Source organism: Galeopterus variegatus, unplaced genomic scaffold (genome assembly GCF_000696425.1).
Source record: "Galeopterus variegatus unplaced genomic scaffold, G_variegatus-3.0.2 Scaffold376, whole genome shotgun sequence".
Classification (NCBI taxonomy): domain Eukaryota; kingdom Metazoa; phylum Chordata; class Mammalia; order Dermoptera; family Cynocephalidae; genus Galeopterus; species Galeopterus variegatus.
The window spans coordinates 154,221-168,489 of record NW_007726487.1 but is presented as its reverse complement, the minus strand read 5'-3'; the positions used below and the strand labels follow the sequence as shown (position 1 = coordinate 168,489).

Below are 14,269 nucleotides of genomic sequence, written 5' to 3'. Positions count from 1 at the left end.
CATAACTTTTATTACAGTATATTGTTATAATTGTTATATTTTATTATTAGTTATTGTTGTAAATCTCTTACTGTGCTTAATTTATAAGTTAAACTTTATCATAAGTATGTATGTATAGGGAAAAAACAGTACATATATGGCTCAGTACTCTCCAGTTTCAAGCATCCACTGGGGGTCTTGGAATGTATCCTGGCATGGACAAGGGGGGATCATGGTACTTACTTCCCTCTGCTCCCCGAGGTAGGAGGCTTAAGATGCAGTCCCTTGGGTAGAAGCTACAAATGTTGGGGCACCTGAGGTATGGAAAAACTCCTTCCAGGAGGGACTAACAGACTTGGAATTATTGCTGGGGTGAGCTGGAGGAAAAGGCTTGGGAAGTATCAATCTGCTTCTCAGGTTGCCAGTGGGCTAATACTTACTGTCCCTTTGAATTCCCAATGCAAGTTATTAGAAGCCAGGCCACCAAATAGCCACTGAAAAAGTGTTTCATACACCCCTTTGGGGGGCTGCATTTTTAAAGCCCATTCTCTGCACTGCTGCTAAAAGATGAAACTCTAAAAGCATTTGCAAGCCCGTATCAAATTGTCATTTTTTCCCTGTCTAGAGACACACATGTATGCCAGTTCCCTCTGCTCCCAGAGCTAGGAGGTTGAGGATGCAGTCCCTTGGGTGGAAGCTGTAACAGTTTGGGTACTTCATGTGTGGACACACTCCTTCCAGTAGAGATTAAAAGACCTGGAGTCATCACAGGGGCAAGCCAGGGGAGAAGGCTTGAGAAGTGCCAATCTGCTTCTCAGGTGACTAGCAGATTAATATTTGTCTGCCCCTTTAACTCCCCAATGCAACTTAGATAGAAGCCAGGCTGCCAGTAGCCAAGGAAGAGTGTATGATAAACTCTCTCCAGGGAGAAACAGGAAGTTGCCTTTTTAAAGTCCCTTTTCTATATTGCTCCTGGAGGATGATCCCCAGAACTGCTTAAGTGCCTGTATAAAACCATCACTTTTTTCCTGTTGTCTAGAGATACTCACGTGTTTAATCTCCTCCAATCCCCAAACTGGTGAATCAAGAGCCAAAACTGGTGAGTTAGGGGACCTTAGAGTTAAGGTGGTACAAGTAAGGTCCAAATCCTCCTCTCCATAGGGAGAAACTGAGTGTTGGGAATTCCTTTCTTGATTTTATGGTACAGTCCTAAGGGTGGGGTCCACGCTCCAGTGTGCTTTGGCTTTTCCTACCCATTCAATGTGGATGTTTTCTCAGTTGCCCTGTGAGTAGCAGTCTCTTAACTGGTCTCTGACAGGAGGATGATCCATGAATAGATGTTTATTTTGTGCATCTGTGGGTGGAGGGAGAGTAAGGAGCTTCCTATTCCATCATGTTGCTGGTGTCACTCCTTGGTTGACTGTCATATTTTAATCTAACCTTGATTTCTGGAATAAATCCCACTTGATTACAGTATATAATCCTTTTACTATATTGCTGGATTTGATTTGCTAGTATTTTATTGAAGATATTGTTTATATTCATAAGGAGTATTGGTCTATAGTTTGCTTTTCTTGTGATGTCTTTTTCTTTTTTTTCTTCTTGTGATGTCTTTATCTGGTTTTTGTATCAGAGTAATACTGACCTCCTAAAATGAGTTGGGGAAGTGTCCCCTCCTCTTCTATTTTTAGGAAGAGTTTGTGAAGGAATGATATTAATTCTTCTTCAAACATCTCATAAAATTCACCAATTAAGTTATCTGGTCCTGGGCTTTTCTTGTGGGAAGGTATAAATTATTAACTTGATCTCATTACTTGTGATGTCTTTTAAGATGGGTATAATCAAACAGACACTAAATTGTACACTTTAAATGTATGCATTTTATGGTATGAAAATGATATCTCAATAATACTGTCATAAAAAAAGGAACACATATACAGAACTCCATTTTCAATGTAGTGAACGGAACATATTCCTTCATGTCTGCTTCTCCTCAAATCCTCTAAAACGATAGTCAAGAAAGAGAAATACACAGACCCACGTAGACAAAGAAAACAGGAGAGAAGACATTAATCAAATTAGATCAACAAATATTAAAAAGTAAAAAAGAAGAAAATTGTGCTAACTGATTTTATAGACTAGAGAAAGCCAACAGCCAAGAGCCTTTGGGGATGAAAGCCAACAGGAAGCGAGAATCTCTGGAAGGCACATAAACTGGGGGTACCACGAGGCACCTCTGAGGAACTGGGATATGAGGGCTAAGAACAGGAAGATTAGTTTAAAGTTGCCTCAACATCCTCTCTGCTATCTCGTGTCACTAGGTAATCAGCCTTTCCCTGCCCTATAGGCAATGAGAAAAAGTTTACCTCCAAACTAGAAGACTCACTTTTTTGCTATTTGGTTCCCAAAACATTAGTAGGCTGCTCTTTTCCCAGGAGATGTACAGGATTCCTCTCTGGAAAAATGGACAAGTCCAAGAGAACAGGCCTACAGATACAGGAATTAGGGGATGCTCTGACCAAAAGGTCAGATCCTCTTAGGTCATCTTCAGGGAAGCCTGCCAGAGACAAGCCTTCCCAGCACCAAAGAATTTTACTTTTAGATATAGACTAACATCCAGGAGTGTATACAAACAGGAGGAAAGTCTCCAACACAAAAGACAGAGATGGAAACAAAAGAGGAGGACAAGTCTCTAGGAAAAAAGAAGTGACCTGACATGATCTGACAGATTTGACCATGAGGAAAGTTGGAAGAAGATGTATATAAGAAAGATAGTGAGAGTGGGGATCATAGCCAAATTTGAAAGCCAAAATGAAACAACAAATAAGAAAATAAGGGGCATTTAATTTCCAGAAAAACAAAAAGTTTTTCAAGAAAGTAAATACATCCATAGTATAGCTCTTGGCTCACCACAGTACTTACCTACCTGTAATAAAGAAAAGCTGATTACCAATTTAAACAAAAATGCATGCAAACAACACTGAAAGAATCGGAAGAAAGAAGTGTGTGAGAGAAGAATGATTTAGGAGAATCATTCAAATTTTCTTAGGAAAAAGAAAATAGATAGTAATTAACAATTAACATCTAAAAAATAGCAGTAGAAGCTTCCTGAAGAACAGCAGAAGAGTTGAAGTGGCTGCCCTATGGGGAGTAGGGCCTAGACATGAGTCAGGCTCAGCCAGGGAACCACTGTTTCATATTATAAGCTTTGTACTATGCTTTGGCTTTTTTTTTTTTTCCTTTTTTTGTCTTTTTTACTGACCGGCAATGGGATCGCAACCCTCGGTGTTGCGCCCGCACCGTGCTCAGCCAGTGAGTGGGAACCGGTCTCCACATGGGATCCGAACCCTCAGCAGGAGTGCCGCCGCGCTCCCAAGCTGCGCACTCTCCAGTGCGCCACCGGGCCGGCCCATATGCTTTGGCTTTTTAAATTATGTATACACATTGCTGTGATAAAAATAAACATTTAATTAAAGAGCAAGAAAATGATGCCAGCCTGTCAGTTAGTATAATACACACACACATGATGAAAATGATCTAGAACAGCCAAGTCTGGACTTTCAGGCTCTACACCCCAGCTCAAGTATTGCTTGACCTGAATGTGGGCTCTGGGCTCTGGATGACTTTTGGCTTGCTTCAAAGGCTGTCAAGATTCATCCTTTTTAGATGACAGATCGGCCTCACTATAACAAATTAATAATACCAATCTGCAGACACTCACGTCTATAGAAAGGGAGGAAGGATCATATACTAGAAAGTGACAGCTGATATTTGTTAATTGACACAATATGGTCAATAAAGATCACACAATGAAAAACAGTGAAATGTATTACTGATATGCAAATGACTTGGTTCTGAATAAAGGCAGAGCACAGACCTAAAGTTTGCCATAGCCCATTTACCAGGGATGACTGAGTAGCATGCTCTAATGCAAAGACACAAATCCCAAGAGTCTGTCACAGCTGATGCCATGCTCAGCTTGGATGCTGTCTGGATTCCAGGCCCATTTTTCTGTGCTATCTGCCCCTAAGTGCTCCAGATCAAGAGTCTGGTAGCCAATGGGCAGTGCACACCTTTGTTCCCTATAGGTATCTTCCAGAAATATATTTAAATGAAGAAAAGTTGTTACCATTATTACTCTCATTATTAGTTACCAAAACAGTGAAGCCTTGTTTCCAGGGACAAAATATAAGGGAACTGCCAAGTTCCTAAGAAAGGAAGGAGTCCTGGTTTGCTGAAAACTAGTGTGGCCCAGAGTTGCCTCTAACAGACACACATGGTCATGGGGCTGCTCTCAGAGAAAACTGGCCAGTGTTTCTGGGGTCTGGCTGTGTTAGGACACCGCTGGCTTTCAGCTTCTGGATGCCATGCACTCTGCTATAAAGCCGGGCTCTGGTGAATCCTACACCCTTGGCATAGCTGGTCACTTGTACTCATCCCCCTAGCAGGGGAAAAGCTACTGAGAAGTCTTGGTTGCACACTTCCTTTCCTGTGTGAAAGGCCAGTGCTCTGCTGCCTACCTTGAGTTCATCTTTGCTCTGGAAGTTGTCCAGAAGGTGCTGGAAATGGGTGTCACACATCTGGCGGAGCAGTGAGAGAAGGCAGGACACATACTCGCCCTGGGGACCAACCCAAAACACACTTAGCACAGCCAATCACAAGGGCTGTGTTCCCCCAAATCACAGAGGACAAGGAGAGAAGGGAGGGTTTGAGATGGCCCCAATGATCATGAAAGAAAGGTGACAACACTGGCCCTGAAAATAAGCTTTCTTTTCTGCCAAGGGAGACCTAGAGGGCTTGGGAATTTTAATATGGCCTTTGCAGTGTGGAGTTATTGAAAAACCTTAATCTACAGAAGTAGTACTGCAAAGTGAGACAAATATTTTCATTTTTTTCTAGGAAAGTTTTGGTTTAATAGTCCCTTGTTGCCAGGGCACTGTACTGAAGTATGTAGGGAGTTTGGCCTTTGGACAGAATTTGGACCCTGCCCACCTTGCTAGACTAGGCCAGCCCTCTACAAGGACATTCTTGGGGACCTCCCAGAGCTTGCACAGGGTTACTTGATTGGGCAAATGGAACACGGCAGATCAATGTGACCGTCTGAAAGGCCATGTAGTCAAAACTGACCTTTCTGCGGAGACAAGCTATGGGTTTTAAGACAAGTAGAAATTAAAGGATAAATATGAATTCAAAATTTACTCAAGTTCCAACTGGGATTCATGGGAGAAAACTCTGCTTTAAGGATTCCAAAGACCATCTTATGGTAATTTTTGGCATGGGGCAGACAAGCATGGCCTCCTCCTAGAAGGCTGCCTCCCCAGATGGGAGGGAGGAAAATTACTTCATTTAAATGATTTTCAAATGCTTTTAAACTCATGGGAATTAGACAACAGTTTTTAGTCTCCCAAATCCTTTCTAGATCCCTGAAATTATTACACAAATATGTATGCAAAATATAGACATGTACATGAATGTCTGAAAAATGGGCATAATAAGCCATAATTCACTTGTTGTGAGGGTCAGATGAGTTATATATATAAAGCATTTAAGTACAAACTCCAGTATATAAAGAGGTGCTCAATAAATTATAGTTATCATCTTCATTATAATCTATATAAAATGAATTATTTCACTAGTGTTGCTAAACGAGCTAATATTGGTAAAGTGCTTAAAGCAGAGTCTGGCCCATAGTCTGGCTGTGTAAGTGTTGGTTAGAAGGCTAGGTTACCAGGACATATCAGGGTGCATATGTTTTTTACCTGTAGTGAGAGTGCCCTCAATAAGGGCCCCTAAGGGAGCAGACACTCTTTCCAAGCCCAATGCTTCAGAACACATGCGTGCTCCCTGCATGCCCCCTGCTCTCCTTAGCATGCTGGCGCTTGTACCATTATAGTGCTCTCTTTGGAGGGTTTTCTTCAAAGAGAGCACTGTAATCTCCCATATGCCAACTGAAAGATTCTACAAAAACTGTTTATAATGTTCCCACATCAGGGCTGAGAAGTTCACTCTGGGTGTGGGAGTGGGGAAATAGGAGACCTAAGGTGCTATCTCTCTGCCCCTCCTGAGAGGCTTTCTGAGCTTGCTTCTCTTCTAATTAGATCTTAGAAAATCATTATTCAGTAACATCAGTGCAATTCTATCTCACTGCATTTTTCCTGATGCTAGAAATTTATACACAAATAATGGACAAAAGCAACTAATTTGTAGATACAGGAAATTCTGAGAAAATTATTCTGTCCTGCACATCATATTTAAGAGATCCTGTTTGACAGTGTTCCTAAAAGGAATAGTCTACTTTTCACCTTCACCCTCTTGTTGTTACTACATCCCTGCTTCATTCCACATTATAGAAAATGACTTGGCTCAAACGCAAAGGCCAACTGGAACAGTGTGCAGGAAAACAGAGGACAAGAAGCACTCCCTGAATCTGCCCTCAAGAAGACTCCTCAGAGTATGAACCTAGAGCTTTCATAGTGGAGAGGGGAGTCAGATTCAAGAAGGAAAGAGGACAGCATGCTGACAATCATGCAGGAGGGGAGGATATGAAGGTGGTGAGATGATAAGATGGGAGGTGATGTGGAGGAGCCCCAGGTTAGAAAAGAAGGCAAGAAAACCTGGATGTTAGTTACTAACAGTGATCTCGGCTGTGCACTGCGGGCACCGCTGCCCTCTTACCGCCTCCTGAGCATGCGATTTGCTCATGATGGTGAGCAGAGTCTGCAAGAGCACGTCCAGGAGACTCTCCACCATCATCTCTACTTCCTCCATGACATCTGCCTCCTGGAGCAAGCAGCAAGAGAGCACACATTAGCACCAGACCAGGCTGATGTGCAGCTGGCAGCACTTACTGTTAGCCACGTCAGAGTGGTTATTCTGACTGGATTCTCAATAACGGGCTCTCAGCCTCAACAACATGCAGTGTTAAGAAACCCAGGACAAGGGCTCTAAGAGGAGGTGCGGCATACCTGCCACTGTTGCCCAGGCATTGTGGCTGGGGCCTTACCCTAACCCAGCGTCACAATTCTAAAACTCAGGCAGATTCATTAATTTTGACGTACACGGCAGAAGCAAAGGTCCTGAGTTAAATGTTTTCTTTGATTTTCCCGGAATAGTCCAGAGAAAGCACTACCCTGCTAACACTTTGGTAAAGTATTCCCACCACAGGATGTGGCAGCAGCACGTTCACTAGTGCTAACGCACATAGAGAAGTAACTCATCTTTCTGAGGACCCTGTTTTCTCCACAGGGTTTCTGCTTGGGTGCTCTCAATCTTTGCCAGCCCTGACTGCTGCACAGATATGCCTGAGTCCCTTTTCTAGCTCCTCAGCTCTCTTGCTTGTGTTCCTTAGTTCACCTGAAGGACTCTAATCTCAGTGGATCTTTCTCTGGTCCCTTCACAAAAACAATGGAGCATGTCTCCTCACTGAGGGTTGCTTCTCACCCATCAGGCTCTGAATTTTGGAAAAGTCTGTGTTATCCTTTTATAGACCTCTCATACTCATATCAAATTCTGTACCTTGATTTTAATGATCTCACAAAGCGATTCCCATTGTCCCATCTCCAATATCTTTATACTATTACTGGTCCTAATGTCAATCCTCCACCCATCCATTAACTTATCATTCATTAAGCATTTACCAAGTTCCAGTCACTGTTTGAGAACCTGAATATATAGAGATGGACAAGAGAGTTAATACCTCTGATGAAGTTTAAATTTCATCTTCCCTCTACCCATTCATCCAATATTATAATTATACGCTGCCCCATTCCACAAGGAGAATTAGAGCAGCTCTTGGGGCCAAAATTGTCTTTCCCATCTGTCAGAGTGATCATAACACTCTTACCTGTGACATATCTTTGAGTATTTGTAAGCGACTAATTACACTGACTTTCTAACACAACAAATACAACCAAACTATCTTCCTTCAGGTTTTTACTAGTTCCCATTCGTCTTCCATTCCTCTCCTTTCTTTTCATTCATTCTTTCTTTTTTTCCCTTCAATTTCTCTCCTTCCTTTAGCAATAAGCCACCTACCCCCTCAGACATGTCCTTGGGCTATTAGTAGACCTTATATACTTGGTGTGGCTTCTCTCAGGCCTGGTAGGAAGGAGAGCTGCCAAGTTTCACCTGGAGCCAAGAGCGAATGAAAGGGCCGCTACCTATCACAGTTAGTCTCTGCTAACCTGTGCCTCTGTTACCAGATGGTACTTTAAGTCTGGACACCAAGCACCCTCTTGGGTCCTTGTCTCCTGCTCAAACCAAATATACTCATTTTTTTTTTTTTGTCTTTTTCCGTGTCCGGCAATGGATCGCAACCCTCAGTGTCACCCCTGTACCGGACCGGGACCGGCAACGGGATCGCAGCCCTCGGTGTTGCTCCCGCGCCTCGCTCAGCCAGTGAGCGGGAACCGGTCTGTATGTGGGATCCGAACCCTCGGCGGGAGCGCCACCGCGCTTCCCAAGCGGCGCACTATAGCAGTGCACCACCGGGCCAGCCTATACTCATTTTTTGAAGTACTTCTCCTGCTCCATGTGGACAGCCTAGCCTCCTACATTCTTAAAACCTGGCCACTGGCCTTCATTTTAAATACACTTAAAATTTTATTCTATAAAAACTTTAACTTAATAAAATGGTATAATAAAAACCCATTCTTGTTCCTCGTTTCTTTATTTATACTTTCCTATAGATTACAAATTTTCTATAAGAAATACACATTTCTTCTATTATCATAAATATATAAAAGAAATATCATTAAAATAAATTCCTACCTCATCCATACCTGACACATATCTTTCCTTCATTCCTTTCCTACCTCCATCACTCCCTTCTCATCAAAGACCTTTTTTAAAAAGAAAAAAAACCAGGGCTGGCAGGTTAGCTCAGTCAGTTTAGAGTGTGGTATTGACAACACCAAGGTCCAGGGTTTGATGCCTGTTATCGGCCAGCCACCAAAAAGAAACAACAACAACAACAAAAAACAAACAAAGAGGAAAGAAAACGGGCAAAAGCATTATTTGTTGAAACCTGACCTCTAAAGTACAATTCTACCGTCCCACGGGGCTTAGAGCTCTCGTGGGCAACATTTACCTCTTGTATATGCTGACCTCATCTGGCACAGTGTGGAAACGCCATATGGATGGAATCAAGTAGTCAGGAAGTTGACAGAAAAGTCTGAATGAGCAAGCTACCTCTCAGTCTGGGTCTGCCTCCCTGTGCTCATGCCTGAGTACCCTTAGAAAACTCCCAGGAATCCAGAATCAATACTTTTTGATAGAAACACGGCACACAGGACTAGGGTTTCTGGTACTACAGATAACTGTATTTTGGGGCAGATTTATGGTAGTTAAACTTTATAAAATAGCAAGAATGTGTTGTATTGAGAAGCCTATTGAGCACACACAGGCCTCCATTCACTCTGGCACCTTCCTGTCACTGATGAAAGCATCTCTGATTGAGAAATGTACAAAGCAGTCTTTGCTGGTCTGCCTCTGGCTAAAAGTAACACAAGACTAGGGCAGATCTGAGCAGGATAGAATGGGTGTGGGGCCACTACCAGAGAGCTGGTCTTGACAATGGAGAAGATACTGCTGAGAATTCCTGAGCAGATTAGCAGCTCTTTCTGCTGCCTCAGGTGAAGGTGAATGTGATGGAGAACCACAGGAAGCAGGATTCGGCGGGATTCTGGGAGAGAAAACACAAAGGTACAGAGGCCCTTCAGAGGAGAACTAGCTACTGCTGGAAGCCAGTGTCATTGTGGGACTTAGATGTCACAAAGCAGTGGGGTTGAGACTGGAGCAAAGGTGGAAGTAATCCCCTTCCCTTACAAGGGTCTAAAAGCCTGTAGACTGGAGATTATAAACCATCCCACAACGTTGTTCTTCCATCTTTCTTTCCTTTGCTCTCATTTTAAGCCCCAGCATCCATGGCATTTTCTGCAGGATAAATGTTAGTAGTCTGCTTCCAACTGGAATCTCCTTAATGAGTAGCCTACAAATTAAAAGCACAGTTTACAGTGAAAACTCCATTTAAATGGCACACTTAGTATGAATTACATTGAGTGCACTTGCAAACTTGATATGGACTACAGATTGTCCTTCTTCACCCCTGTGAACATTTACCTTGCCACAGCCATCAGCCTGCTTCCTTTTCTCCACAGGTATCTTAGATTGCTGCTCAGTGTGTCCACAGCAATGAATGGAACAGAAGCATGACCTTTGTCTTGTCATAAGCCTTTGATAATCAGTCAACATTTATCACCAATTTTACTGCGTACATTCAAATGTTTTTCTTTTCTTTTCTCCCCAAAGTTACCTGAATAGCATTTTCATCAGGAGGTGACTAGATATACAACCATAAATTCAGGAGGGTTCAAGCTCCCTTATTAACTCATTCGGAGACCCCAGGCAGGCTGGCGACTCCTATGGACTTGATTTTCCTCATCTGTAGAATGGGTTGCTAATGGCCTCTTTTAGATTTTCTTCATAGGAGTGGATAGAAGACAAAGTGAAGCACAACTGTGGACATGTTTCTAGTGCCCTATACTCCTCTGTGGTTAGTGACTGTGTGACCCATAGGTCCCATCATTATCTGGCCAGCAGATTATCAGTAACACAAATAAGTCATAGGATTTTGGATTGATTGTTCATATTTGACCACAGTTTAGTGTTCTACATGAAATTCAGAAAGAAAATCTTTTTCAGCCAAAGACAAATTACATGACATAAAGGATCTTGGTCTGCCTTGCCAAATACTTAGAATGTGCTCAAATAGAGTGAAATAACAGCTAGTTTGTGTTTAAAAGGCTGCTTGGATAAAAGAAAAGTTGATACTACATTTTGTAGATCAAAATACCAACCTAAGAGGATTTATAACAACCAATAGCTGCTTGTTATTTATTTATTACTGGAAGCTGCTGAAGAAGAGACCAAACTGGTATGCTGTGAGAATATGTGTTGGTTAAATGACACCACTGGTAAAGAACCTCTCACTTCAGGTAAGATGCTGTGAGGTAGGCATTCAATGAAAGTGAGATGAAAATAGACGTTTGGTAGTGGCTTGTCATCTCAAAATTCAATTACATGATCCAATGCCATACAAAGTTTAAGAAAAATTTTTCTTATGTGATTGTGTACAGCAACGAGTTCATGCAAAGATAGTAGATATAAAGTATGTCAGTGAAAGCAGACTGCTGTTCTGTTTCCTATATATATTCTGAAAGCATTTTCTTCAAGCAATGCACAAAGCTTGCACAAGTGCAATGGCCTCAGTGACAGTGTGTCCAAATCATTGATGAAATCTTCAGTCCAGGTGCTGGAGAAAAGAGAAGCATTTACCATAAACAGTAACTGTTGGAGAAAGAAGACTTTCTTGGTGGCAGCTTGAACATCACCATCAGCAATACCCTACAATGGCAGAGCTAGGTCAAAGAAAACATCTATTTAGTATTGCAAATATGTGTAGCACTAAGCTGAGAAATTATTGTTCTTATACTTTAAAAGTCAAACCTAAAAAATTAATCACCAAAAATTCTAATTATAAAAATTCTAGTAATAATTGTTTTGCTAGCATTTCAGATTTATTTATGTACCACAGAAGTTTATTCTAGGACAGTGATATTCTACTTAAAGCATCAGGCCCATACTGATCTTAACATGTGACCATTGAGTATTTGGTGCTTCTGCAAGGGATGAATCTATAGGTTCTTTCTGAAAGGGAGCCTAGGCTGCTGATGTATTAGTTAGGCTATACTGAACCCTTTGGGAGCATAAAGGGTTCCCTGTCCATTTCTCCCTCTAATCTTTAGCAGTTCCTCCCAAGAGAGAAAAAAGGAATCTACCTGACTGGTGTGACAAGAAAATAAGAAAGTACAGGGTCCTCAGGGCCCTCTTTCAGGGCCTCCCATTTCCTTGGCTTGTGTTTATCCCCTTGGGCTGGACCCTTCTCTTTTGCTCCCCCTCTTATCCCTCTGACTTCCCATTCTCCTTGGGGTGTGGCAGGCTCCATTCTTGGCAGCTGGCTGGAGGTTGCTCTGCAGGCCATCTGCTATAGATTGAATGTTTGTGCCCTCCCTTCCTCAAGTTCATATGTTGAAAGCTAATCCCCACTGTGATAGTATTTGAAGGTGGGACCTTTGGGAGGTGGAGCCCTCATAAATGGGATCAGTGTCCTTTTAAGAGAGATGTCAGAGAGCTCTCTTGCCCCTTCTACCATATAAGGACACAAAGAGAAGATGGCTGTCTATGAATTAGGAAGTGGGCCCTCACCAGACACTGAATCTGCTGGTGTCTTGATCTTAGACTTTCCAGCCTCTAGAACTGTGAGAAATAAATGCTTTTTGTTTATAAGTCACCCAGCCTATGGTATTCTGTTACAGCAGCCTGAATGTACTAAGATACCACCCCACTGGCATGCCCCAGGATGTGGTTACTTAGGAATAAATTGTGAGTGAGACAGTAAGCCTAGGTCTTGGCTGCATTCTCTAACATAGTTTAATTAAAGCTCTGCATTTGAAGGGTCATCGGTTTCTTACATGTCGGTTGATAAACGTGATCCTTTGATTACCACTTGGTTATTACCTTGGAAGGGAGGAAAGGCAAGTCTGACTCTCATCCCAATTTCATTTACCTGAGAAAGAAAATAGACGGCTGTCCACTGTCCTGGCAATGGACTGTAGCTTGACCACATCCATCGACTGCCCGATGTGCACAGTGCTAGGCATGCTCCCCAGCGTCCCTCTCACAAACTCTGCCACCTCTTGCATGGTGAACATTTGCAGCAGTTCATCAAAGATGGTTGGGAAAGAATTAAGGAGTGCAGCCTGTAGAAGCAAGTGAAGCTGTGGTTAGCTAAGAGTTAGGTATGTGCCTATCTTGCATGCTCAGACAATGATACAAGGTGGTAAGAGGTTGAGGAGTCATTATAGCACCCTCCCCGTGGGTGGGCTCTTCCCTGGTCCTTGACTCTACCCATCTCTAGAGCACCTGTGGGACACAGAGCAAAGAGAACCAAAAAGGGAACCAAAATAAGAGTTTACTGGGGCCCAGGCCACTTAAAGCTTTCATAACTTGCCAAGGCATTTCCTGGCAAAGGGATGTAGTGGATTGAATTATGTCCCTCCAACACTTCCTGAAGTTTGAATTGGGTCCCCCAAGTTTTATGTGTTAGAAACTTAGCCCCCACTGTGACTATTAAGGGTAGGAAATCCTATTACGGTAATTGAAAGGTGGAGCCTTGAAGAGGTGATTGGATTGCAGGACCTTGCAGTAGTGAATGGATTAATAATGGTGGTCAGGAGCGTGGTTCTGAAGGCTTTAAAAGAGAGTAAATGAGGGCCGGCCCGGTGGCGCACTGCTACAGTGCGCCGCTTGGGAGTGCGGCAGCGCTCCCGCCGAGGGTTCGGATCCCACATACAGACTGGTTCCCGCTCACTGGCTGAGCGAGGTGCAGGCGCAGCACCGAGGGTTGCGATCCCGTTGCCGGTCCCGGTCCAGTACGGGAGCGACACTGAGGGTTGCGATCCGTTGCCGGACACGAAAAAAGACAAAGGAAAAAAAAAAAATAAAAGAGAGTGAATGAGGTTACTCTCTCTGCTTCCACCATCTTGCAATGTGAGACCCTTGGGTCACTGTCACCACCATCAGACGGACTTTGAAATTCCCGCCCTCAGAAACGGTAAGCAATAAATTTCGTTTTTCTTTATAAATCACCCAGTTCCAGGTATGTTGTTATAAGCAACAGAAACAGACTAAAACAAGGGGTATAAAGAGAAATGTGCTCAATGTGGCTTAAGATCCATAGCTGTTTGCTCATAAAATAAATTTTTTCTTTGTCTCTATGATCAGACTCTTGACTTTCCAACTTTGATCCCAAACTCACGCCAGGAATCTCTCAAAGAAAGTACAGCCAAGCAAGCTGAGTGTCTTTAAGCAACACCAGCTGAACTCTGCTTACAGTCCTGTAGCCAGCAATCCAGATCTGAAAGGTGGACCGTATCCCCAGGATGAAGATGTTTATTTGCAACAATAAAATCTGAAGACTTTGTAAGTTATTTCTTTCATATGTGATGCCTGGTAATCTCAAGTATAAATCCAAAAGGGTGGGGAATGTGTGGATTTAGTCAGCCACGAACTCTTGAGGACTGCTGATGATGCTGGCTTAGAGTTCAGTGGCCTAGACGGCCCAGGGAAGGGGATTGGGAACAAAGGAGAGGGGGAAAGAAAGAGGGGGGGGGGAAGAGAGAGAGAGAGAGAGAGAGAGAGAGAGAGAGAGAGAGTGTGTGTGTGTGTGTGT

At 42.9% G+C, this 14,269-nt stretch overlaps 1 protein-coding gene across 3 annotated transcripts in view; it reads right to left on the bottom strand.

The window, feature by feature from the left end:
* Positions 1–14,269, bottom strand: part of DOCK3 (dedicator of cytokinesis 3) — a 208,549-nt gene that overhangs the window by 67,807 nt on the left and 126,473 nt on the right. For 2 of the 3 annotated variants that reach the window (XM_008568116.1, XM_008568117.1), the window contains exons 19-22: positions 12,605–12,797; positions 9,534–9,661; positions 6,613–6,759; positions 4,500–4,598 (exon numbers count right to left, since the gene is read on the bottom strand). In XM_008568116.1, the coding sequence (XP_008566338.1) occupies positions 4,500–4,598; positions 6,613–6,759; positions 9,534–9,661; positions 12,605–12,797 (567 nt within the window). The remainder of the gene's footprint in view (positions 1–4,499; positions 4,599–6,612; positions 6,760–9,533; positions 9,662–12,604; positions 12,798–14,269) is intronic. The other variant, XM_008568118.1, reaches the window with a different exon arrangement.